The sequence below is a fragment of the Aulostomus chinensis genome, chromosome 15, assembly GCF_037954235.1.
Source record: "Aulostomus chinensis isolate RoL2024-O1b breed Wild chromosome 15, RoL_Achi_v1.0, whole genome shotgun sequence".
NCBI classification, from domain to species: Eukaryota; Metazoa; Chordata; class Actinopteri; order Syngnathiformes; family Aulostomidae; genus Aulostomus; species Aulostomus chinensis.
Window position 1 is genome coordinate 25,204,320 of NC_141334.1, and position 27,922 is coordinate 25,232,241.

At 48.2% G+C, this 27,922-nt stretch overlaps 1 protein-coding gene across 1 annotated transcript in view; it reads left to right on the top strand.

Annotated features, from left to right (window-relative positions):
* The first annotated feature begins 10,469 nt into the window (after positions 1 to 10,469).
* The window catches only part of ntm (neurotrimin), a 485,612-nt gene continuing 468,159 nt past the window's right edge, over positions 10,470 to 27,922 (top strand). Inside the window, exon 1 of the mRNA XM_086225657.1 lies at positions 10,470 to 10,688. Within this exon, the coding sequence (XP_086081783.1) occupies positions 10,628 to 10,688 (61 nt within the window). The 5' untranslated portion in view covers positions 10,470 to 10,627. The remainder of the gene's footprint in view (positions 10,689 to 27,922) is intronic.

A 27,922-nucleotide genomic window follows, 5' to 3' on the forward strand; every position in this document is an offset into this window, starting at 1 on the left:
CTTGTGACAGGTGCTGGGGAATCTCTCTGAAGGAGCTCGGGGAGCAAAGGGGGCGAGCTAACAAATGGAGGCCGTTTGTGGAACCTGCGTGGAGCCCTCAGTGGTTCCTTGAGGCCAGTGGAATGCAGGAGAAATGTGTTGAGCTCAACCTGATATCAAAATGTTGCTTTGTGAAACGTCCAACCAGCCAAGCATGTCTTCATTCATGCCAATGAAATATTGACTCTCTCAGGCCGGGGTTTGCTCGTGGGCCCAGTTGGTAAAATGTTTCTTCTGGATCAAATGAACCCTGTGGCTGGGAAACAATGCTTGGCTCCAGACTCACAGGAAAGCTTGAACAAATCAGTCTCAACCTATGAAAAAAGTGTTTGACAAAAATGTCACTGGATCACATTTTACGTGATTTTTACATCTTGTTCCTGAAATATTTTATAATATCGAGATCTGCTTTGCTTCATAGGAGGGACAAACGTTTTGATCCAGAGTCAAAACTCTCATGTAGCAGACCTGACTCAGGGTGACTCAGGTCTGCTACACGAGGGTGATTCAGGTCTGCTACACGAGGGTGACTCAGGTCTGCTACATGAGGGTGATTCAGGTCTGCTACATGAGGGTGATTCAGGTCTGCTACACGAGGGTGATTCAGGTCTGGTACATGAGGGTGATTCAGGTCTGCTACACGTGGGTGATTCAGGTCTGCTACATGAGGGTGATTCAGGTCTGCTACACGAGGGTGACTCAGGTCTGCTACATGAGGGTGATTCAGGTCTGCTACACGAGGGTGATTCAGGTCTGCTACACGAGGGTGATTCAGGTCTGGTACATGAGGGTGATTCAGGTCTGCTACACGAGGGTGATTCAGGTCTGCTACATGAGGGTGATTCAGGTCTGCTACACGAGGGTGACTCAGGTCTGCTACATGAGGGTGACTCAGGTCTGCTACATGAGGGTGACTCAGGTCTGGTACACGAGGGTGATTCAGGTCTGCTACATGAGGGTGACTCAGGTCTGGTACATGAGGGTGACTCAGGTCTGGTACATGAGGGTGACTCAGGTCTGCTACACGAGGGTGACTCAGGTCTGCTACATGAGGGTGACTCAGGTCTGCTACATGAGGGTGACTCAGGTCTGGTACATGAGGGTGACTCAGGTCTGCTACATGAGGGTGACTCAGGTCTGCTACATGAGGGTTTTGGCTCGTGTCCCAGACGTTACTAACCCTGAGTGAACCTGAGACGGCGCGGTCGTCAGCTGCTCACCACTCCAGCCAGCTGGTTGTTATACCATAGGTGTCTGTTCGAGGATTTATAAGGTAAATTCTTGAGGACAGCCGTTCCTCAGTATGAGCAGCGTTACAAATTCACGCTGTCGACAGATGAACGGTGGTGACGTGGAGTGTCACCACTCTTCCTCAGATGTGTGAAGCATCCTGTTAACTCATCAGGCACCAGGACCACATCAGCAACTCCTGACTTTGATTTGGCAGCACAGAGGCTCCGCGGCTGGTGTCTGGCCAGCTGAGCCTCCAGCTTTGTGCAGGGCGGCTGACACGGAAGCGTCAGTCATCCTGCAGGATACCACGTAGCCTGCTGTACTTCAGGTGTTTCACTGAACCATCACCTGCTCGCACCTTGCAGAGGTGAAGGAGTCTTCTGACATGGCGCGTCGGGTGTTTCCTGCCCGCCTGACCTGCTGCAGTCTTACACAGGACGCACACCATCGTTCTGGTCAAGCAGCTTGATGTTTAGTGCCGCATGGCTGCTCCGCCGCCAGCGTTTGCTTGAATGTTTTTTTACATGCTCACGTACTGTTAAATCAAGCTGTTCATGGCCACCAGACATGAACTGATGCTGTGGATCAGGGCAGGCGCCGCCACGCTGCAAGTTCAGAGTTTATCACAATTCTTTTAGAAATCAGACTTTTCAGTTTATTTTGGATGAGGAAACAATGAAAACCTAAAACAAGTAAGTAAAGTTATCAAAGAAAGTAACAGTATTGTGTAAAAGTAAAATATTGCTCCTTCATTTGAAAATGAAGGAAGAGAAAATGTAGATGTTTGCATGTTGATACACACAAGAACACGCAGCTTCACGCGGACACACAACTGAGGCACTTCACAACTTTGTGAAGAAATGTGCTCTTTAATGAAGTTCTTCATCATTATTATTATTGTTAGAGGTCCCAATATAAACATATGCATATACGCATACTCTTCCTCCTTTGCGAACAAATCACCCTGTCGGTTTGTGTGCCAACTCCCCTCCTCACATGCTCCACAGGACTCAGACTCCTGGATCTTCCATGTCAACACTGGTACCCACAAAAGTAAATAATCCATCCATCCATTTTCTACTGCTTATCCTGTTAAGGTCGCAGGAGGTGGAAAATAATAATAACAGCTGATAATTAAAATGATAATAATCATCATCATCATCATCATAAAACATCAGAATATAGATTCAAGAAATAACTAATCACGTGAATTTAGGGTTTATGGGACATTGGTCACAGTTTAATACCTTAATACGCAAGCTGAGCTCCCATTAGCAGAGATTAGCATTAGCATTAGCATTAGCCAGCTGCTTGAGCTGTGCGGGCCGAGTCATCAGACATCTGAGGGTAAATCGCAGGACGCTCATTGGTTTCCTGGCCTGATGCTAGTTCTCATGTGATGATGCACCAATTGACTGAAGATCAATCATGATAATCAATACTCAGCCACCAATATAACGATGCTTGTATGGAGGGATCAGAGCCTGTGACACCACTGACACGAGCCAACAGAAAGAGAACAATGCGATTTGTTTTTCAGCTCAGAGTTCCAACTCACATTTTTTGAAAGACAAAAATTCACTGGGTTACTCTTGTGATGTCATGGCCTCAAGTAGGAAGGAAGTCCACCAGGTCCTTGGATCGAGTTCCTCTGGCCACCAATGCATCGAAGCACATTACGGTTCCTGATTTGGCTCCAAACGTTCCCATCCACACACCTCCGATTCCTCTTCTTCTGTCTTCCAGGTGCTTGGAACCTGTAAATGCTGCCGTCTTTATTAATTCATCATTCACAGCTAACTAACCATATAATTACAAGCTAAGGCAATCAAACTAATTATCTTCCATTGTGCTGCAATCATTCTTCATTATTTGGTTTGATTCTATAGGGTGAGTTGGCTGTGTATTTTTACTTTTGCGTTCTGAAGCTGTAAAATTCTTCAATCCTCCCCATCTTGCAGGGCTAAGTTAACGTAAGAGCAGCGGGTGGGTTTGCCCGAGCTCAGGGCTAATTTGTGTGAACAGTGGGTATGACAGCCCTTTAATCCCCCTAAAAATACTCTGGATTTAGTCCATGTCCCTGTTTATCAGGGGACAGCAGTCCACATGAGCGTGTCCCCTCTCTGAAGATCTCCGTGTGTGGAGGAAGGCAACGTTCTTCAAGCACAATTATGTCACTTGCATTAGTGCCAGTGTGCAAAGAACCAGCTGGATATGGGAGTGTCAAGTCAGAGTGAGTTTTAAGAGTTGGTTTGATTTAACGAAATTATTGTGGCAGTAAAAATGGAAATCAAAAAGTAATTATCAAAGGTAAGTGTAAGTACAGGTTTTACTGCCTTGAGCAGGACGTAATCCATCTGCTGGAGGTTAATAGGGTTGTTGAGCAGAGCCGGTGACTCAGCACACTCCCGCAGACCTGCTGAGATTTCTGACTCGCTCCTCCAGACTCAGGAAGTACAGAAGCTGCCCAGCGTTCGCGGACCAGATCAGGTCCTCACCACATCAAACCGTGCATTCTGCCTTTCACACATAGGTGTGTAGAGCTCACAAACATGATGTTCCGTCTAGTATCACTGCTTTGTGAAGCCAGCATGCAGGAAGAACCCCAGCTTCAGTGTCTGGGCTGACTGAGCTGGATGAGGAAGACCTGGATTGTGGTGGACATGAACCTGAGAGCTGGAGACACACATCTGGAGCATTTTGCTGTGTGTTCAGTTTTGATGGTTTTGGAGTCCATGCTGGCTCCTTCTGAGCTGTGCAGTCACAAAGAAGCAATATAGCAAAGAGGGGAAATGTCACAAGGCAGCTATTTATGAGTACTTCAAAGGAAGTATCACTTTAGGATCCATCGGTGGAGAAATGACCGGCTGCACCAGGAAAGCACAGGTGGCCATGAAAGGAGCTGCCAGCTCAGGTTAGAGTCCTGACAGTTCCACAAACACATCAGAACCTCTTAGAGTAATGGTGCCGGCTCCCTGGCTGTGCCATGGCCTCCCAGGGTCTGGAGAGCCTGACTGGGGCATCCAGCGGTGACTGGGGTAACCAGCTCTAACTGGGGTATCCAGCTGTGACTGGGGCATCCAGCTGTGGCTGGGGTATCCAGCTATGACTGGGGTAACCAGCTCTAACTGGGGTATCCAGCTATGACTGGGGTAACCAGCTCTGACTGGGGCATCCAGCTATGACTGGGGTAACCAGCTCTAACTGGGGTATCCAGCTATGACTGGGGTATCCAGCTCTAACTGGGGTAACCAGCTCTAACTGGGGTATCCAGCTCTGACTGGGGCATCCAGCTATGACTGGGGTAACCAGCTCTGACTGGGGCATCCAGCTATGACTGGGGTAACCAGCTCTGACTGGGGCATCCAGCTATGACTGGGGTAACCAGCTCTGACTGGGGCATCCAGCTCTGACTGGGGTATCCAGCTATGACTGGAGTAACCAGCTCTGACTGGGGCATCCAGCTATGACTGGGGTAACCAGCTCTGACTGGGGCATCCAGCTATGACTGGGGTAACCAGCTCTGACTGGGGCATCCAGCTATGACTGGGGTAACCAGCTCTGACTGGGGTAACCAGCTCTAACTGGGGTATCCAGCTCTGACTGGGGCATCCAGCTATGACTGGGGTAACCAGCTCTAACTGGGGTATCCAGCTCTGACTGGGGTATCCAGCTCTGACTGGGGCATCCAGCTATGACTGGGGCATCTAGCTATGACTGGGGTAACCAGCTCTGACTGGGGCATCCAGCTATGACTGGGGTAACCAGCTCTGACTGGGGTAACCAGCTCTGACTGGGACATCAAGCACCTCCCCCTCAGCCTGCGCGTTTGGTCAAATCCAAACCACAGAATGTGTGATGAGCTGCTGCCTTGTGTGCTGTTGAGTTCCTCACAGCTCCAAAGCCTCTTGGGAGCTGCAGCAATGCAAAACTGCTCAGGTTTACATGCACACTAATAAACAGATCACAATCTGATTGTCGAGGTGCTGATGTGAAGGTGCTCAGTGACAGTCCCTCCCAGCAACAGTCCCTGAACATCCATCAGACAGCAACAACTCTGCAGGCAGTGTGTGTTTGTGTGTGTGTGTGCGCGCGCGTGTGTGTGTGTGTGTGTGTGTGTGCGTAGTTATGATTAAAAAAAACAACAGAGCTTGGGTTTAACTAGAATCACAGTAGATGACTTTTGTTGTCATGGTTTCAATAATAACTGCGTTGCAATTGCTACCGGGACAACACTGCTGGTTTTGAAAAAACAGAGCAGTTGTTTGTTTTTTTTACATCAAACATTGATACAGAAGAAAAGGGTAAATAAAGGAGCCAAGAAACTGTCTCACATGAACTTTGATCACCTTGACAATGATTAGAGGAATTACACACAAGGGGGTTTGATCCACTGTGTCCCTTTTACCTTTCAGGAAGTAACAAAACAAGTCTCGTGTGAACGCGTCAGTGTTTTGTGGAGGTTTGAGTTCCTGATAGTGAAGATGACCTTTGCGTCAGCGTTGCTGCCTGTCCTGTCTCATCCCTGCAGACGAGGTTCGTAATGTTGCTGTGGAGCCTCAGCTCATGCCACATACTTCATAACTCGTGCTTATAAACATGAAGTAGCCGAGGAGGCAGGTTCCTGTACTGATACATCACATACACCTGTGGGCACGTACCTCTCAGTGACATTCATGGTGCCTGAAATGCCAAAGAAGCCTTAGGGAGCAAATATTAATTCATCTTGGTATCTGGAGCTGATCAGCAAAGCTGCTCCACCAACTGACTCCATCTCCTCTCTCACTGTCTGCGTCGGTTGTTCGGGGGGAGACGGTGTCTGTGGGAGGGTAGCCAGGAGGCCTCCATGAGCTCCTCTGAGGCTGGAGGACTGATCATTAAAAGAATTCTTTTCAGAGTTTTAATGTATGATCTTAGATTCCATGTCTTCTGCCTGCCACATGCTGCTAATCTTTTGTGACTGTCCTCTACTTGCCCTCCCCCACAGTGGCAGGAGCAGAGGTCGGCCAGCACGTCTAATCCTGAGGCAGCTCCGCCCTCTGTCATGTGATAGCCTGTACCTTTCCTTTCCTTGATATCTGTCTTGGGGACATTGCAGCAAAGCATTGATAGTAGCAAAGAAAATGCCTGTTTGAATATCAGGTATTGTCAGAGCCGGTAATGCAGTGGGACACTGCTGCAGACGCCCTGTGTGACCATTCCTCCTCCTCTTCTTCCTCCTCCTCACCTGCAGAGCCAGCACACTGAGGCTGCTTGTGAGATGGTCTCGCTGGAGGGGGGCAGCATCGTTGTGACACACAGCTGTGAGTGAGCACACATTTCACCACTGATTTATCCAAGCCAGGGCCTCCTAATCTACACATCCCAATAAACACAACTGCCTCTGGTTTCAGGGTTACTCCCTCCAGGGGCATTGCGCCACTCACAGGGAGTCAAACCCTGCGACACTGGCAGGAAACAGGACACCTCAGTCACATCAGTTTGGAGCTGCGCACAGTTGGTCTTGGCTCCTTCCAGGTTTCAATTATGAGCCAATTGTGAAAATTGACAGCACCACTTAAAAAGCTGAATAATTCAAGCAGATTTTGCCTTTTAAAGCTGTAAAATAAAATCTGGTAGAATTTGGATTGTTAAGTGACAGTCCAAATAAGAGGACATAATGAATGTGGTATAATGCAATTAAAGCTGGATTTACATTCATATTTCTGGAGAAGTGCTGACCCTGAATGTCCGTGAAGCAGAGATGGAAACGGGCCTCTAGAGATTCATATTTGATGGCACTTGTGAGCGTCCCTGTCTGACATACACTCATGTATGGTGCAGATCCACATCTGACAACAGGAATATCAACTGCTTCAGTTCTTCTCTTTTTGTTCCCAGTGTGGCACAAACGCAGAAGCGATTCTTGTACTGTGAAACCAGGAGCAGGGACTCAGAGGCTCTCACACCCTGAGCCAGAGTTCAGCTCTTGAAGGAGCCGAAGCTTAATCTGTTTCAAAAAGAGCACCACTGCAGTGACGTGTGTGTGTGTGTGTGTGTGTGTGTGTGTGTGTGTGTGTGTGGCTGCAGTGTAGCTGTCAGGACAAGGTCAGTGGTATAAACACATTAAGCAGCCCTAACATGCAACCGGAACTCCTTGAATCGGAGCCATGCCACTGATGGAACGTCTGTCCCGGCCAGCACTGTCTGAGCCTGGAATGGGCCTGAGAAGGAAATAGAAAATAAAAGCAGCCAAACAGAACTTTGCCGACGGTTCTATGGTTGTACAAGGAATGACAGTCTCGTGTTTGAGGCTTTGCTGTAAGCTGAACAAATAGTGATCAAACTGCCACTGAAGCAAACGGGATCTTTCATTCTTATTCGTAAGAAAACAAAATTCAATAAAAGTTCTTAAAATGATGAATCATAAAAGTCACACTGCCTCTCTGTTTGTCTTTGATTTATTTCCACTGCGTACAGTAAATCACGGATGACAACAGACAAACCAGCAGCTGTTATCGTCGGTGCCCTGCTGCCCTCCGCCACAGTGACTGACTGGTGCTGGGAATCAGAAAGTTGGATTTGAACCACATGATCCACCTTGAGGTTGATGGTTCTGATCACGAATTGGAATCCGTTCTGAAAAATCACTTCAGTCTAACAAACAGGCAGCAAAGCCTGATGGCTACCAGTAATTCCTGGCATCTGTTGGACCTCTTGAAGGTGGCAGCAGCCACGGCTTGCAGGCACTGTCTTGAAAAGGGGCTAACATCAGGCTAGCTCCAGGTTACCATCAGGCTAGCTTCAGGTTGGCATCAGGCTAGCTCCAGGTTAGCATCAGGCTAGCTTCAGGTTGGCATCAGGCTAGCTTCAGGTTAGCTTCAGGTTGGCATCAGGCTAGCTTCAGGTTGGCATCTGGCTAGCTTCAGGTTGGCATCTGGCTAGCTTCAGGTTAGCATCAGGCTAGCTTAATTGTGGGCACATTAGCATCAAGCTAATTATGTTTGGCTATCGTGGCCTGAACTCTTTCATCACAAGAAAAAAACATCCCCAGGGCCTCGAATGGCTGTTTGTGAGTGTTTTAGAGAAAACAGCAGTTTGGTGAAGTATTGCTTTGCATTCGTTTTTGCACCCACACAGCCTGTGTCTGAGCTGGTGGACCGAGCAGGTGAGAGCTACGACACGGAGCTTTTGAGTGTTCTATGTTTGGTTCTGTGACACTCAAAGGACCAGGACAAGGCTGGGCCTCTGTTGCTGGCCAACCCTGGTCCCCCCTCGCAGTCTCCCAGCAGTGAGCCAGGTGCTACAGGTCGGCACAAAATGCCGTTATTGGTCTTTGCCTCTCTCTACGTTCCCTCATTCTTGATTTTTGATTGCAGATGAAGGACAATAGCTTCAATGCAACTAAAGGTTTTCAAAACTGGAATCAAAAAGCCAAGATCAGTTATTCATGAATCACACCAGCATAGCTGCTGCAGGCAGCTGTGAAGGTCCCACTGCTTTGAGGCTGCAAGCTTCTTTCATGCCAGGAAAATGATGAAATTGAAAACAATGTGTGTCCTTAAGTATTCACAACTTCAGTAAATTGGCACATTGATGAGATGAATCTGCATTTGCAGAAATATTTCAACCAAAAACTGCAGAAAGAGTATGATCCAAAACCTACCAGGTCCATTTACAGGCAGGTTGAGGTTCCATTACTACAAACATTCAGATTCTGATTCAGTTCACATTATTTCATTGTGAGTGTTGATTTTGTTTGCGTGTTTGTTTTCTAGAAATGCAGATTGATGATGGTCGAATCTCTGAGCTGGATTGATTTGAGGGCCGGGGTTCTGGACCGACCCTGTTAACACAGACAGGTTGTGACTGCTGCTGCCACACTAGTGGGTTTGTTCTCTCTGCATCCAAGTGTTTAGAGGCACACATGAATGGAATGTGCTGCCTGGATTATCTTGATAACCTGATGTATTGACCATATTTCATGGATGGGTATCGTCTGGTGTCTGAGGCTAAACTGAAGCTAGCCCGATGCCAACCTGAAGCTAGCCCGATGCCAACCTGTCGCTAGCCAGATGCCAACCTGTCGCTAGCCTGATGCTAACCTGTCGCTAGCCTGAAGCTAGCCAGATGCCAACCTGAAGCTAGCCTGATGCTCACCTGGAGCTAGCCAGATGACAACCTGAAGCTAAACTGAGGCTAGCCTGATGTGAACCTGAAGCTAGCCTGATGCTAACCTGAAGCTAGCCAGATGCCAACCTGAAGCTAAACTGAGGGAAGCCCGATGCAAACCTGAAGCTAGCCTGGTGCCAACCTGGAGCTAGACTGATGCTAACCTGGAGCTAGCCAGATGCCAACCTGAAGCTAGCCTGATGCTAACCTGAAGCTAGCCTGATGCTAACCTGGAGCTAGCCAGATGCCAACCTGAAGCTAGCCTGATGGTAACCTGGAGCTAGACTGATGCTAACCTGACGCCAACCTGAAGCTAGCCTGATGCTAACCTGGAGCTAGCCAGATGCCAACCTGAAGCTAGCCTGATGCTAACCTGGAGCTAGCCAGATGCCAACCTGAAGCTAGCCTGATGGTAACCTGGAGCTAGACTGATGCTAACCTGATGCCAACCTGGAGCTAGCCTGATGTTAGCCCCTTTTCAAGACAGTGCCTGCAAGCCGTGGCTGCTGCCACCTTCAAGAGGTCCAACAGATGCCAGGAATTACTGGTAGCCATCAGGCTTTGCTGCCTGTTTGTTAGACTGAAGTGATTTTTCAGAACAGATTCCAATTCGTGATCAGAACATCAACCTCAAGGTGGATCATGTGGTTCAAATCCAACTTTCTGATTCCCAGTACCAGTCAGTCACTGTGGCGGAGGGCAGCAGGGCACCGACGATAACAGCTGCTGGTTTGTCTGTTGTCATCCGTGATTTACTGCACTAGATTCTCCCCTGGACTCAAACAGGTCACATCCCGGACTACGTGGTGTCGGTGTCAATGGGGTTGGGGTTGGGGGGGGGGGGGTGGCGCGCGTCCCTGCTAATTATGGGGGGCTGCAGGTGCACACCGAGCCCAAGCTGGCGACAGGGCGCCAGCCCGGGGCAGGAAGCGGGGTCACCGCCCCTTCAGCGTAAACTCCCAGGCAGCGAGTCAGTGGAGCCGCAGCAGGTGAGTGCGAGAGTCGCACGCGGGAAGCGGAAGTGGTACGTGGTCAGTGCCGCGAGCTTGCGCGCAGCGCCGCCGCCAATAACCTCGCAGCTGAGGAGGGACTCTGCTGAGCTGCTGGATGCTGCGCAGGCAGACTCGAGCACCGGGGACTTGAAGAGACGCGCTTTCCAGGATTTTCACGGACTCGCTTGCGGGCTATTTCGGCAGACGACAGCATGAGCAACCCGCTGTACTGGGCCGTGCTGGTCGGGATGACCGTCCTGCTGATGGAGCAAGGTAGGAGCGCGCTGCTGCCGCGGTCTGCGGGTTAGTTTGTGGGGGTCTTGTGCGTATCGCGGTCTGGTTTCAGGATCCGAGCCGGTGCTGAGGACAGCAAGGGCGGCTGGACTATGAGTTAGTCTGGGAAGTTCAATCCTGACTAGAGCTGGTTGTTAGGTGGTGTGATTGTCATGGAGAGAGAGAGGAGCTGGTGCGGCTCCCGGCGTGTCGGGGCTCCTGCGCCGAGCGTGTGTCCTTGTGCGCTCGAGCCCGGGGCTCGGAGATCGTGTTGTCGCTGGTAAGTCTCTTTGCTGCAAAGTTGATTAAGTATTAGTTCTTAATCCGCGCTGACAGCGTGGGCAGTTCATCCAAGTTAATCCACATAGTGTTCGGGCGGGCAGGGGTCTGCCGTGGCGGGCAGGGGTCTACTGGGGCCGGCGGGGTGAGCGGCGACCTGCCGCGACACCCCGGACCCGGCCACGAACCTGCAGGAGGCTGCGTCCTCCCCAGCCCTGCTGAGCATGAGCCTGTGTCGCTCTCTGAGCTCCATCATCTCCCCGGGACAGGGCCGGGAGGAGAGGTCACTGCTGCTGGAGCCTCCAAGTCTGGCGAGGGGCCCCGCGGTCAGAAGTGATCACACTGAGAAACTGGATGGCGCGAGGAGGAGAAGTCACGGAGGTTCCTCCTCCTCCGGCTTGAGCTCCTACTCTGCTCAGCAGGGAGGATTCCCTCCGGGGGGCAGGACAACTCGCCTCAGGAGACCGTAAATGTGTATTGGTCATTGGGAGAAGATGTTGGATCACCTGTGGGTGAACTGGTCAGCAGCAGGGGTCTCCGCGCGAGCCTGACGCGGTCCAGTCGGTCTCTGCTGCGCTGCTCCTGCTGCTCTGACCAGGTCAGGGTTTCCCTGTTTCAACTCTAAACTGGTGAAAATGAGATCAAACATAAAGACGTTTATTCTTTGTTTACATTTACTAAGTTAACAGTATTTGTTACTTTGTTTACACTGTCAAAAACACAGGTACCAATACTACCCTTGTGCAGGGGTGGCTCCAGGGCCAAGGTGACTGGTAGCACTAGGCTGGGGCCCCCACCCAGTACTGACCACCCTGGACCATTGCATTGCATTACTGTAATACCATAAAGAAACAAATACTGGTACTACAATACCTCCTGTGACATCTCAGTGTTAGCATCTGAGTGTTGCGGGCAGTTCAAGTGTTGGAATGTTTCAGGTGTGCGTAGGTGAACGTGACACACTTTAATAAATCAACACCTTGAGCAGAAAGCGCCAGAATCTCTCTGGTCCAGCGCGTCCCTGCAGATCTGGGCCTTTGTTTGCCGCTACAAAGGTTATCGCTCATCCTGCAGTCGGATGGTGGCTGCTGTTTCTCCCCTAAGAGGACAGAAATCAGCAGCACACCTGTGTGGCAGCTCAGGTGTGAAGGGGGGGGGGGCACTGGCTGGCAGCACTTGAAGAAGGAACCCCTGCACGCTGCTCTCAATACTTGCAATCAGGTGGATTTTCTTTTAGTGCAGAGACCTCTGAGCTTTTTGTGCAGGCCTGCTCATCAGTGGCGGCTCCCATCGATCATGTTAAACTTCTTCCTGTTACAAGCCTTACAGCCACCACTGGGTTTTAGTCCGTGTGCGTCTCCGTCAGTCATTGCTGGGAGTGTATTTGTGTTCATAATAACTGTTCGTGATAACTATGAATGCCATAGTGGTGTTGAAAAGTAAAACTTCCACTGCAAATTACCTGCAAGATTTCACAAAAGGCAAAGTTCTCCTGGAAATGTTGACTCCATGTCTCGCTAACGGGGTGCTGAATGGCGCCGGGGCCAGTTCTGCTTCCTGAGCTGCTGCTTTGCTCTCGTTGGGTTTTGTAGCCGGTTTCGCCTGTGACGACGTTTGTGAGTGAGAGGATCAGATGTTTGCAGCTGATGGTTTGGGAGCCTGTTACCATTATTTTGTAAATGTGATTTGCAATATGGGAGGAGATGTTGACTTTGACATATTCAGATTTGAATCAAAAAACACTTAAAGGGTGATGGTGTCATTTTTTCTACATGCAATCCAGATGTTTTTGGGTTTGTTTCTTCTTCAGACCTGCGCCGGTGAGGCTCTGCAGGGCTTCGCCGCCGCCGTGGTTTTGGCGGCTGTGGGTTTATTTTTAAAGGAGGACGTACAGTCGCTCCTGTGACAGTCGGATCTGATTATAATTACAAATGGGAGCAGACTGGGCCATTGTGATGGTTCATGGGAGAAATGATTGTACTCTGGTTTGCACACAGACACAGACCTTGTGGGTGGGGATGGAGGGCTGGGTGGATGTGAGCGGGGGAGGGGGGGGGGCAGAGGAAAACACTCCAGAGTGATTGATGGAGACAGTAAGAGGCACCCGAGCTGAGGCGCTCTGCTAGCTGGCTAGTTGAGACTGAAGCCACCGTGGCAGCAAACACTACATCTGGATGGCAGTTGACACTAATCAGTGCTTGTGGGTGCCCCTCCAGGAGGAGCTGCAGGCTGGGGGGCTGCAGGCTGGGGGGCTGCCTCAGCTCACTGGAGGGAGAGAGAGGGAGCCATGTCCAAAATGCTATTTTCTGTCAAAGTGTATTTGCCACTCCTGTTTTTTCCTCTCTTTATCTTACATATAGAAATCAGTGAGTATCTGTGCACCCTTGCACTGTCTCACCCATTTCTACACGCATGGCGCTGGAGGAAATGGGTGAGACAGCGCAAGGTCGCCTTCCCAGTGCCCCTCGCTGAAGGCTGTCTTGTGTTTCTTTCTCTCCCGTCTAATACGTTGGCACTGACAGTTGTTTGCGTTTACCATGACAGAAATGATTCACGCTTGACACTGGAGTCACGCCAGCAGAAAAGCTGCTGTAAAATGAATGTGTGCTTCGAATGAGCCGTACAAATCTTTCATGTTCTCTACGAGGTGAGGCAGCAGACTTCATGTAGCTCAAACAAAAAGTGAAACAGCACTCCAGCATCTCGGTGTCACATTGCTCTGAAAGAAGCACTGCATGTCTTTTTCCTCCCAAACAAAAGATGAGCATTTCTTTGTAGAGTATTAACCCAGCTTAAGATAAATACTGGTAATGAGGCAGGCTCATTGTTTAAGCAGGCCGCCTCCCTCCCTCTGTCTCTGTATGTGGCTGGGAGAGAGGAGACAGTGCCGGCTGTGTTGCCAGAAAGCAGCACCAACTCTTGTTTTTTCAGCCTCACACAGGCCTATGTTTTGTGCCCTTGTCCTACCTCCATCAGCCCGTGTCAGCCAAAGTCAAGAATTATAGTCGGTTAGATCGAAATTTGGAGCAACGGCTGTTATTGGATGACCAGCTGAGAGAGCAGAGATGGATAGGGGTGGTGGTACGGAGCCGTGGTGCACTCGCTGTGTGCAGTCTTTTGTTAAAGACATTGCGATCATTGTTGATGGGTAGAGTGTGTTCTCTTCTTATCGCAGGGGCCCAGCTTCTCAGTAGGGATCTCCAGGCAAAAGAGGCAAAGCTGTTGTTGTAAAAAAAATGTTTGTGTCCGTCTCCTGGTGCAGTCCACATCAAGCCCTGCAGCCGCCTGCTCAGGGAGGGGGGCAGATGGCCGACAGCGGCAGGTAGATGCGGCCACCTGTGTGTAGTAGCTTGATCTCAAAAGGTGATAAATGAAGCGCGGATATAAAGTGAGATGCTGTTAAAGTCAGGCAGCTTGAGGGCTGGATGTATTCATACGCTCCTCTAAGATGAATTGACGTGTGTCTCGGAACATAAAACGCTGCACTCTCCCTGAACCTGCCTCACCCACCTGCACTGCCAGGGATTTCCTCTGCCTCCTCGGTGCTCCTGGAGGGAACCTGTTGCAAACAGCTGGGGGCCTCGTGTGCATACAAATGCAAGCGGCGTTCTGTCCTGTGACAGTGCTGATGTCCAGGGCCTGCGCTTCCTCCCGTTGGTGACAGGCTACAGGCCGACGCTCTGCTTTTGCTGCTGTCGTGGAAGTGTTCTTGTAAAGGATCCCTGAATAGATGCGCTTTCATTTTCACAAATGTATCGGTCCACTCAGTCTGAGTAATAGGCAGCCACCCACATTACTTTTTACTTATTTATTTATTTTTATTTATGCTCCTATTTTTTTCTGTATCTTTTTATAGATTGGCAACCATTTAAATGACACAAATCTCTTACTGTCTCGACGTCTGAATATTGTTGTTCTGAATATGTTCCACTGTGGGCATATCAGGGTTTTATGGCAGTCATTAATTAAAGAGCCAGAGCCCACGAAAATGTGTTTTCTTGAGCTGTAAACTAAGCGATAAAGCTGCACAGGGAAACATGCTGCTGCGATATCCAGATTTCTATCTCAATGTCTAAAAATCTGCATTTGATGGGTTGAAAATGGCTCCACCAGAACAAAAGTAACATAAAAGAAATCAACACTTGGGTCATTGACAGTCATAATCTTTGGCGAAGGCAGGAGGCCGCCGCATACAGACAACGTCGCTCGCGTCCACAAGCAGGAAGTGTTTGCTCGTCTCATGTTGATTTCTGGGTGATTTGGCAACGTCTGGCTGCTGTCAGGGCTGGACTCTGGCCGCTGGACTCTGGCCGCTGGACTCTGGCCGCTGGACTCTGGCCGCTGGACTCTGGCCGCTGGACTCTGGTTGCTGGCCACAGCTCCTGTCATGGTAGTTGCCAGCAGACATCCAGACCAGGACTTCCTCTCATGTTTGCCACTTAGTTTTCCGTCTGATTAGAAGTGTGAGCTGGAGAGTGGAGGTGGAGTCATGTGACTGGCCACTGCACCCTCATCCTCGGAGCCAGCGCTGCTCATGAAGGCTTGCCAGAAGTCTTTTTGCAGGCTTCAGTCTGTTCCTCCTGAACTGCTGTCCGAGTACCACAGACTGGTCCTCGCAGGTGGTTGATGGTTCGTGTGAACACAAGTGCACTGTTTCCTTCTAAATTTAAAATGTAGAAAATGAGATGAAATCTGTCTCAGGGCTTCAAGGCTCCTCTGCCCAGATGTAGCAGCTGGAAACATGGACGAGGTGGAAATGAGAACTCATGGGGTGCACCATGGCCCCCGAAATAAGAGATCCATCACCAGGAGCTATTTTTATATCCAGGAGCTCTCTGTTCTGATTCTCGACTCGAGAGGCCTGGACCACGAAACTTAATTTAACTTCATGGTGCTTCCCTCCGCAGTATAATACCGGCTAAATTAGACGCAGTAGGGTGAGTGTCTATAAATGACAATTGTTACTCCACAGATATGAAATTGCCACTTTGCTTGATTCATGGAAACAACAAGAGGGCACGTTTGTTTTCTGAGAAGGCAAATTGGAAATTGGAGGTAATTATTCTCCAGCTGTTTTTTTTATTCCTGTGGTGGAATTTCCATGTGGCGTTGTGTTTCTGTATTGCTTGTTGGCTGTGTATTTGTTTTCCAAGGCTCGGATCACAAATGAGCATTTCTTGGCTGCAGAAAGTTTGTTCTAAGAGTTTAATGGAGGACAGATTGATTTACTCAGTCAGTTCAATGATCAATTTGCAGTGCTGGAATTTCTCTTTCGTTGTGTATCGCACTGGCAATTCTTCAGAAAAACAAAGCAAAAAAACAAATCCTGGTAGATATTCAAAGGACATGCATCCTGAATAATTCTCCAGTACTATGTACTCGTGCTGCTACTCGTGAAGTCCACCATGAGACAGGGTCAGAATTGACCCCGGAGCTGTTAGTATTTAAAGGGCAGACAAACTTTCATGGGAGGAAAAAAGCAGTTTTTGTTTATTTTTCATAAAACCGCTGATGGAAATGTGCAGAACGGTGCGTCCCAGATATCAAATACTGCACCGTCACCAAGCAATATCTTCAGTTCCACAAAAGTAAAGGATAAGCTGTCTGAGAAGCTTTTCCTGGCCCACGTATTTTGCCAAGTCCCCACAAGGGACCCTGCCATGGAGGGCTGATTTATAAGCAGCAGGGCAGTGACTTCAGACTGTGTCCATTCACCAGGTTGTTGTGACTGAGGAATGCTGCCTCCTTGACAGACTTGCAGCTCACACTCAGCGCTGTTTGTCTGTCAGCAAGCAGGGATGCATTCAAGGCCTTACGTAAGGGAGGGAGACAGGACTGGCGACATTTTTTTTTTTGGAGGTATATTGTAAACCTACAATTTGCATGAGTTGCCATGGACATGAAAAGACAATAAATGACTTCATTAAGGCCAGAGAGAGATTTGTGGGCGTGGCTTGTGCAGAGAGCTGGGGCCCTTCTCAGGCACAGCAGCACAGTTAATTCAGGAAGCAGGCTCAGGTTTGTGGGACACCGCTGCTTTGTCTTTCCCGCTCCATGGACGAGACGTCACCCCACCCGTGTCACTGATGCGTCAAATACGTCCCAGCCCTTAATTCACACACTCTGCTTTGTTCGCGCTGGTGTCCACTGCTCCCTCGTCGCTGCTCATACACTTAATCGCTCCGCTGGTGTTTGTGAGAGCCGTTGGCTGCGCTGTCGTCTCTGGTGGTATGTTTGACAGCTACTTGTTACTGGGATATTTGTCTGTTGCTGGTTTTCATTCTCATTCAGTTTTTTTTCTGTCATTTGAAGATTTATTTGACTAAAAGTCTTGTCTTTACTCAAAGAAATCTGTGTTAGTGGGTATAAATTATTTCCTGACATCCAGTCAGTTTTGTTTAAATCTTCTTCCGGTTCTGAAAACAGGCCGTTGACAAGCATTTTCTATTTCTTTGCATCCAAAATTAAAACTTCAACAAACAACAACAACATTTGTAGCCTTAAATTGCAGCTGATAGCCATTAAATCATATTTCCAATGTCGTTGAAACTAATAAGTTATGCTGTTTGGAAAAAGTCTTCTCATGTGTTCATGAATGTTGAACATTTTACACTGAAGAATCTGGTTCTTGATCTGCTTGAGTTCTCCAACAATGAGTTTTCTCACTATCTCCTAGCATTTCCTTTGTTTTGTTTGTGACTGTGATGGTGTGAGGAATGTGTCATCAGAACATTCCACACAGATGTGACCTTCGCGTCGTCTGAACACAGTTGCTCACGTCGACAACGCTGGCGCTTTGAGCGTCAGCTTCACTATCAGTGGCTGTTCTAGCAACAAAGTTCCGATTAACAAAGAGCTCATTGAAGTCACCTGCAGGCTCCCCCCAGACCCAGGTCAAGGCCCGGGGTCGGATCGGCTCTCATTCTCACTGACGGGTTATAAGAAGAAGACCGAGAGAGTGAAAACAAAGGATACCAGATGAACTTCCTTATCACTTGCTAAATGTGTTGGCTCTGTTTTTCCCGCTTCAACGAGAAATTATTCCAATGAATGCAATAACAGACAAATGTTGTATGCAGTGCACTATGGAACCTTTGGGATTCCCTCAACTAAAAGGATACGTCCACAGCTCTGGAGGAACAGTGCTGAATTGACGATTCTCATAATGCTAAAGGCTGCGCTGTGACTTTTCCACAAAGGAAGGGATCGTTTGAGAACAGAAAGTAAATCGCTGAGTGGCAAATCTTCCAAGTTGCTAGATATTAACCAAGTTGTTTCTGAGTAGCATTGTTTATGACATGGGTGCACGATGTTTAGCACCACTTTCGGCATTTTTTTGTGTCAGAATTTGTCCTTTCAGATTCTGTTGTGTCAAGCAGATGTTTTCAGAATGACAAATGAACAGGGCCTTTGGCAAGGGTGCCAAGAGACAAACCAACGCTGGGACTTCTGACCACAATCAAATGGCAAATGTGCGTATCGTCCAATGTAAATCCTAATGAAGGAGTCTTAATCATCTATCTCATATCGTTCAGTCCCCCAGGGAGCCGAGGAGGTCCCGCGCAGGGATGCGGTCCTCCTGGACAGCTCCAGTCTGACCAGCTTTGATAGCCCTGTTTAAGCGTCCCTCCATTCAAGAGGAAGCACATCAGGATCCAAGATGTGGGAAAGTTTGGTTTTCAGTCAGGATTTTGACCTCCAACCTCTATGAAAATGATAAAATGACTTAACAATGACATGAGCCACCCTTGAAAGAAGGCAGCTGAAGCCAACGCGGTGGTACGGGCCAGTGGACGGAAAGCCAAGTCAGTGAGTTATCATGTAAAATAACAAGATCTCTCGGTGACGCAATCATTCGCACGATCATCGTGGCTGTAATCTGGTACCTCTGACAGAGATAGAAAGAGGGGGAAGTTGTAGTAGCGAGACCACCATTAGCTTTTTGCCACAGTACATTGAGTCGCCCCTAATTCACCTGGAAGCTCAGCACACTGGTTTTCTTTGGCCAGTTTTGATCCTTGATCACCAATAATTTGATCACAACCGGCTCTTGTTTTTAACATGAATTTTTTTCCAATTCTTTATGTACTTGCATTTGCATTTGTTTTTCCTCTTATCTACGTATTGCACTCTGTGTAATGATATTAATCATGACAGTAGTAATTATTGTTGTTGTTTTTATTATTTTCACTTTATAATGTGGTGGTGGTGCTCGATGTCACTGTAAATCAGAGCTTAATTGACTTTCCAGGTTAAATAAAGACTGAAAGAAAGAGATGGATGAGAAAAGAGTGAGAAAGCCCAGTTCAGCCAGAACCAGAACCACATGTGAGTGAAATGACATCCCGATAGTTATCATGAGCTGCAGTGGGGCCGTGCATGGTGTGCAGTGTCAGTGTGCCAGTTTGGTGGACTTCCCTTCTCTACATAGACAATGACAAAAACAAAGAGCAGCGTTTCAGCTTGACAGTAAAACGCCACTGTCAGAGGCCACGTGAGGCAGCAGAGCAACGAGTGTGCTGTTGGTTTTAAACAAATCCCTTAAACCGGTGTTTGCCTATGATCCTGTATTGATAGAGATAATTCAGAGCAGCTGATTGTGTGTGTAAAAACCTGGTGTGAACAGCAGGAGAACCCTGATCATCCGGCTTCAATCTCCTCAGACAACTCAGAATACCCCCCCCCCCCCCCCCCCGCGCGTGCACAGTCCAACAGAGCGTCTCCTGGTTAGCTGTGAGCCGAACACTCATTCACTCTGGGTATTTCTTCTTCTACCGAGGTGCTGATGGAGCGCTCTCACAAGTCTGTTAATGAATGAAGTGTCCTTTCTCTTCAGCAAAGTGCTGATGGAGCCGCATGTTGAAGCAAAAGTGGAAGTGAGGAGCGCCAGCTGCTGGCACTGTCTCCTTGCACTGCCATTAACAAGTTGTCTTCTAATACACTGCCCTTCTGTTATTCAAGCTGTCTGAACTTTGATTCAACACTCGTGTTGCCCTGCTGACTGTTGTGGTCGGGACAACTGCCAAGCCGCCCTGCTGCACACTCACACATGCATGCCTCATCAGTGGGAAGTCACTCGGGCCTTGTGCACACCTGGGATTACGATCATGAACCTGCTAAGCACCTTGGATGCGTCTTGAGATCTTATTGCTGAAACCACAGTCAGGTGGTCTGTTGTGGTCATGGGCCACTCTGAGGGACCTCCTCATCAGCTGAGGAGAAATACACCAACGAGCATGTGAATGGCAGCATATGACCAAGAAGTCTTTCATCATGGGAGAAGCACATCGTACCGATGCATCAGAGATCTTCAGCAGGTTGATTTGTCAGGGGCATGCCGGGGAACAGACCTGTGGTCTGCCATTAACTTTCGACTGATAAGCCCAGGGAAGGAGGAAGCGCAGGGGAAGTGAGGCGCGTGCAAGCCCTCTCACTCGCTCACCAGCTCACTCGCCTGTGGTTCAGTTCAAACAGCACTTTATCTACCAGGAAACAAAAGGAGTGCCGTGAGAGATAATGGATGACAACCCCGACACGACCCCTGTGATGAATAGCAGCTTCTCTCGTTATTCGACTGTAATTAGTCTTATGTTTCTTTTTTCTTTTTGCAGCAACCAGTCGTCGACCGTAACCTTGCCAGGATTTATGACTTTGGTAGTGGGTGTTCTAATCTTCTCATGTGTTGCTCCTGTGTCTGGACTGGTTCGGCCTCTTATTGTGCGTCAAACATCCCTCTCCTCCCTGTACTGCTGATAGAATCAACCTGTTCCTGCTGCTGTTCTTCAACCTGACTTCCCTGCATGCCGGAGGGTTTACAGCCAGAGGTGGCTTCCTACAGCCTCCATATGTTCCCCTCCATCGGAGTCGAAATCTCAAGGGCAGGAAACAGATATGTAACTTTGGTAGGCAGGCAGTAGATATCCCCATCAATCATACACTATCACCTGCCCGTGTTCTTGACAGCGACTTGGTGATAAGGAGGTCGCTTGAGACTCTGCCCGCCATCAAGCATTAATAGCTGGGAGTTGTCGAACATGTGGGGAGTTGCTGCGTTCTGGGGGCACTTGTGCAGCTGTGTGGTTGTAATTTTGGAGCAGATGGCAGTTAGAGCTTAGCAAGCACATGTGGAATAACCTGTGTGCAATTATTAGGGGCTTGCCTGGGTGTTTCAGTGAAGCCCCAGAGTTTCCCATGTGTCCTACAGAGAGAGATGAGATGAAGCGAGGAGGGCGTCTCCCTTCGCCCTCGGCTCCACCAGAACACTCGCTGGGTCCACTGCTGCACTTTTTTCCCCTTTAGGATTTTTTTGTGCCCTCAGTGGGATTAAAAACCATACAGCATGCAGTGCTAATGCATGACATCATAGGGATGTGCATTCCCAACACTGCTGTGTCATGAATCATGATATTTGTTGTTTGTGTTCAGCAGTCAGGCAATGCTACGATACGGACGGTGCAAGTCACTGCTCGCATTACACGTTTACGCTGGACGACATGTTAAAGGCAGTGATCTGCTGGCTGGGCTGCGGTGCCCTTGACTACCAGGTTCATGACACCACGGACAGACCTCCTCAGACAGGAGGTCCCTGTTCTCTGGGTCTACGCACAATTTAACAAAGCTCCACGACTTTAGACATTTAAAAGTAAAACAAAATGGAAAATCAATGCGTGGTGGTCAGTGCTCTTATTGTGGTGAGCAGCCACAACTAAATCAATGTGCGTGAATGTGGTTAATATTTCAATTAGTGGCGTCATCGATCGAGCCTCCTGAGGGCAGGACTCGCCACTGAGGACTCCTGCCGAAGCCTTCAGGTTGATCAATAATGTTGTTCCACAAACACCAAAAGTGATTATTTGTCCCAGTCACTTTGAAGCCCTTAAGATAACAAGTCAAAACTCTTGGTAACAAAGGTGTCAGTCCGGGCGCGGAGCTATTCATTCCAAAGTTTTCACGGCGCGCGTTGGATCTGATCTGAATGGTTCTCCTCAGAGTGATTGATGAATGCAAACTCCACAGAGTGAGAGGACTGATTTAATGCAAAGGACCTGCAGGCGCTTATGGAGTCCAAACAGCTGATAAGAAGACAACAGAGAGGAAATATGAGCGTTTGTATTTCTATTTGTTGTTCACAAGTGCCTGGATCTGCTAGTGCACGTTATGGATACACACTTATGAATATTTAACTAGGGTGTCCCACATCATGGATGTTATGACAGTCATGTCCTGGTCCTGAGTGATTTAGATGAGGAAACAAAGCACACGGCACCCATAGAACCGTCCTGTTTTCATGAATATTTATGATAAATACATTCGCCAAGGGGACTCGCTGCATTTTAAAGTAGAGCAAGTGAGGAGATGAGCGTCTGCATGTGAAGGAGCTTCTCAGCCACAATCACGCCAGCAGCAACCCTCCAACAGATCATCCTGATTGCATCTAACATACCGCCGCCACGCATGGAGCCTCACTGATGACCCACACCGGCTCAAATGATGTACTTTGTTGCCAAGCAGCGCTTTCGCTCTGGAGTTGGAAAACTGAAAAGTGCATAACTGAAGTCAGGGGAGCTTTGAAATTCACGTGTACTTCCTTAACAAACATGAAGAGAAATTATTAATGATTTAATTTTTACTGCTTCCATCTGCACTTATTTAATGATGGGGTATATCTGAATATTTATACTTTAAAGTAATAGTGATGCTGTACACCTATGGTCCTAAACTTGTTTTGTGCCGGCGCCCCAGCAGCTACAAGGGAGGCTACGTTTCCTGAATGTGGTTTTTCTGAATATGATAACGACGGCGTGCCGCTGGCAGGTTTGATTGAAGGGTCTGGACATTCGGGATATTGTTGTCATTCATTTCCATGTTCAACGGAATGAAATTGGACGTTCAGACTGTGATTAGATTTTGTTATTGATTACAAGCAGCAGCCAATCAGAACACTCTCTCTCTCCCTCCCTCCCTCCCTCTCCTGTGGGTTGCTGTAGTTCCTCCAATGTTTACCATGTTCGAGTGTCTGCTCTGGCACTCTTTCTCTCTGTTAATTTGCCGGTGAGCTTCGCGGTCCTGTGTTATTGTTCCGTAGCGGCTCTGAATAATCATCACTTCATCAGTGAGGCGGAGGGTGACAGCTGAGGGCGCTCAGGCTGAGCCCTCCTCACCTCGTGTGGTTGTGTCTTCACACTACAGTACTTATTCACGGCTGCGCCCCCCCCCCCCCCATGAGTCGCGTGTGTGCGTCCTGTCTCATTCTCTGACTGCTGCACCTCTCAGCCGCTGAGGAATGCCAACCTTTGGAAATATTCACAAGAGATGCGTCCAGACACAAGAGACAAGAACATGAGCGTGTGATGTGACAGTTATTAATTTATACTTCAGCTCAAAATAATCACAGAATCTTGGCCGGTCCAGTTTCACAGGGTTTTCCTCACCAGGGGCAAGTGAGTGAACAGCCCAGCTGATACCATCAGTGGGGGTGTCAGGACTTCATCGGCTGCCTAATTCTCTGCAAACCTGCTTGCACTGTTTCAGCCTCCACAACGCTCATTACATTTCATGGAAGCTTACGTAGGCCTGCCTTATAATTAATGTTCAACGCTTGAGTGGCAATCTTAATTGTCTTTTAAATGGTCAGTACAAAAATGAACATTTACCATTAATCAAAAGTCCATTGGTGTGATTCCTGAGGCATTTCTCAGCCTCGCTAACACACTAATGACTTTGGCCACAAGGCTATTGTCCTAAATTGAATGAAAGTAATTTTTGTTATTGTGTCTCATAATCTGTAAATGGTTCAGGGGTTAGAAACCAGTTGCAGTATGTGGTTTTCCTGGAAAGCTCCCAGTTTGAACATACGCTTTGATGACCAAGCTGCGTTATTAAAAACCTGCTTCCCATTCCTACTCCAAATCAGAGGAACCCTCTTATTTCCAAATGGGCACTCAATCAAAATGGCCTCAGGACCGTTGGTGCTTGTGTAGCTGCTGTGATCCAGATCCATCCTCTGCGTCCAGAACCAGAACTACTCCAACTCAGTAGGCTCACAGATGGTGAACTGCATTTGCCAGGGATGCTGACAACAAACATGCATCACTGACACATTAGCAGCTCTGTTCTCTCATGCTAACACGATCCAGGTCACCAGAACGCTGGCATGCTGAGCTCCATGGAGCAACGTTACACCGCAGACATCAACAAGCTCTGGTGGCGCTAATGCTAGCTAGCTAACGGTATTGATTTGTTACGAGCATCCACACTGTCTTACTGGATCTACAACGGATGAACTTGATTCAGACACAATAGCTAGAGGTTTACAACACAAGATATAGGAAGTAGAAATATATAAATATTTCATACGTTTGATAATGTGTTCAATACATTATCGCTTTTATCTGTTGTAAGTACTTCGGCATATGTGGCTGTTATGAGGTGAACGTCAACACAATCTTCCAAGTGTTAACAGCGAAGCGTCACGCTGTGATGCGCCGATGCAGGCGAGTGTGTTCTGGTAGCAGAGCTGCCCCCCCCAAAACTGCTGCTGTTCTAGTCAGGGCTCAGGCAAGAGGAGGAGAGCCAGACGACCCGTCTCCCCAGAACCACCGGGAAGGAAGCAAGGTCAGAAACAAGGCTTTCTGCTGCCTCCTAATTCTTGACTGAATGTAATTGCAATGAATCAAAATACTCCAGAAATAAAATAGGATAAAATGACACCATCATCGGGCATCAGCTTCTTTCTGGGCCTCATGTTTCATGTTGATGGAAGGGAACAAACTGAAACAAGGGTCACTGTCACGGAGGCAAACCTATGACTCATCAAAATGGAAAAACATCCCTCTTGTTTAGATATAAAAACTATACATTGAGAGATTAATGTACACGTGAACACTCACACACACATTACATATATATGAGTGTGTGTTTATGTATATGTGTGCGTATATATTGGTGTGATGAGGCTCAAGTCTTTTTCATAGACATGTTAAAAGCCAGACAAATGTGTTTTCCCCATGTTGCTGAGAAATGTTTCATGAAGAAGGGTACGAATGACATACAGACCGACTCCTCGGCCAGAATAAAGATGCTCTGAAATTGGGAAGTTTGCTGAGGAACTACAGATTTCTGGCTCAGAGTTTATGAAAAAATCTCTGTGAGGAAACACCGTACAACGTCTTTTATCAAATTACATTTAAGAGCCAAACAGCATGAATTGTGTTCCTGTTGGAATGATGTGAATCCTCCGTTCACCACAGTGTGTTCGGAGTGTTTGTGTGTGTGTGTGTGTGTGGTGCACCGGCACGGCTGGTCTCCACCCAACCCTCTGCCCTGGTGTAACCAACAGTCTTGCTGCTGTCACACCTTGCCATGACCCCATCTCCTCACAGAATGCCTGTTGGCTGAGCCAACTGTGGCGAGGACACGAGCCGGTGACGATGGGCTGGCGTGATGGATCAGTTCGCCCCGTGTGGGAAGAGAAGCTTGTAAAATCCATTTCTCCCTGCTGTATCTCCTGGTTTTCCAACCTGCCTGCTCCCGTATTGTCATCTGTACACTGATGACATCAAAACCTGCTACCAGACGCCAGGCTTGTGCTTGGCGCCTGATCAGGATCTACTCCTTCGTGTTTCACAGCTTCGCGATGCGGAGCATGAAATCTCCTCCTCCTCACATTCGAGGGCCAATTGAGGCTCAGTTTGCAGCTTGAACAGGTGGATGAGGACACCTGAAGCCTCTGACGCTGAGATGGACTCCGTAGCCATTGAGGACACAACTGGCGTCCATTAGCTCTTATTCTCAATGAATGTAGAATATTTGAATATTCATGGGTTTTTCTGCGAGGGGAAAAGAATAGTAGTCGACCCACAAGTAATAAGACGCTGCAGGAATGTGAAACTGGGTCACCACTGACGAGTTGAATTTCAAATGGAAAAAGTCCTGCTCAGTTTGCATATTTCTTAGAAAATCAAATTTTTGAAAGCTGTGTTCTACTCCTCCCTCATTATCAGACCCCCGCAGGTTATGAGTTTCAACGTCTGACTCCACACCTGCACTGGCAAGTCCAGCCCTGGAGTGTGTATCAGACTCAGATCCATATTTAAACCTCCTGTGATGTCACGACGCCTGCGCCCACATGTTCAGCCTAGACTCCCGGTGGCAGAGACCCCCCCAGTAGGTGAAGGTACACAGCCATTATTTAAATATTCTTAGTTTGAGAAACACTTCAGCTCTTCAGAAGCACTTGGAACAGAGACACGAGGCGGTAGGTTTTTTTTCTTGTTGCACTGGAGGATGAGAAGAACGTTTTCATTCCACGTCTGCCAGACGAGGGAAAAAGATTTTAGACTCTCCTGCTGGGGGTCAGATAACGGCACGAAGGTGCAAGATGGTGGCTGCTGCCCTTCAAACACATGTGTACTCACATCCTTTCTGGAGTTTGAGAGGTGCTTGATTAATTGAAATTACCTTTGAATTACAAAGTGGCCTGCTGTAGTTTTCAACCCACCGGCAGGCGCAGCTTTTCTTGCAGGTTAATTATGTGTCAAATTAAATACTGTGGTGCAGCAGCAGAGACGTTCACATACAGAGACTGAACACTCAGACATCCAAACATACAGATGCTCACAGAAGTCGCACAGGAATCATTTTAATTGGTTTTTCAATGAGAAATAAATTATCAGCAATCAACTGTCCCTCTACGATTGCGTCATATCACAATGGCACCAACAGTCAGAATAGTTCCAATACCAGCAGCCTTCCTGGACCCACCCTCACCTGCGGACGTGGGTCATGGCAGTAACACGCAGGGCCAGGTCATAGGAGCAGGGACTCTCCTGCCTTAGGAGGCTTGTGAGCTGCAGGGCTGGACTCATGGCATCAGTCTGAAGCTCCCTCCCCAAGCCTGCATTGCCACATTCAACCTAAGAATGAGCCTTGGGCTGCAGGGCCTGCAGACACGGGCCAGCAGCGAACTCACTCCTGTCAGCTTGTTCTGGTACAGGAGCGTCTGACGACTGCCAAACGTCTGTCAAGATGCTGGTCCATCATGTGACATGCAAGCAGCTTTCATGAACATAAGATTACCGGTGTAACCAAACCTTTGAACATGCCAATGGTTGCCCAGACAGGTGTATGTCCATATACCTTTGAAACAAGGTAACTGAGAGAGGAAATTACAACTGTGCTGCTTGAGAGATACAATTATACGACTACTGTGTTGTTGCTACGCAGACGATTCTGCCCAATGACACGCGTGTTGTTTTTGACCCACTGCGTGTGTGTGCTCAACTGAAAAGCAAGTTTTCTGGTGGCAAAACAGATTAAAACAAACAAAGGAGAAGAAAGAAAAGAGGAGTGACAAATGTTAAGAGCGGCTAGAAATATTGTGAACAAAAACACTTCTAGTCACCTTTCTGTGACTGATTCCTTGACTCAGAGCCACATGGAACACACGTTCTTCTCCAAGAACTCAGATCTGCCTCGAAATGAGGGACTGAAATGACTTGGCCAGGTAATGAAGTCAAATCCAGCCTCAAATATTGGCCCCCAACTGCTGCACCTCCTCCTCTGACGTACCTGGAGCCATCTGTCGAGAGGCAGCAAAAGACCAGTACGAGACTGTTGCTCACAGCCTCGTTTCCCTTTCATCTCTTTGCTTTGCTCTATATTTATTGCACATTCAATTCTTTGCAACTTAATTAGATTTTGCCAGCTCGAGCAGTAGCGGTGAATGTAGACAGATGTAGTGTGCTTATGGCATTGATTTTGATACACAGGAACACTGGATCCAGCAGCAGGGTTTCTACTCGCTCCTGACTTTGAGGAGCTGCGTGCGTGTTAGTAGGAAGTGGAATCGACTCCCCACATTCAGCAGACATGTAGAGGATTGCTGGCTGTCCAGGACACTGCAGACGGAGCCCTTCCGTTAACCTGGTATTGCCACAGATGCGTCACCTGCCGGG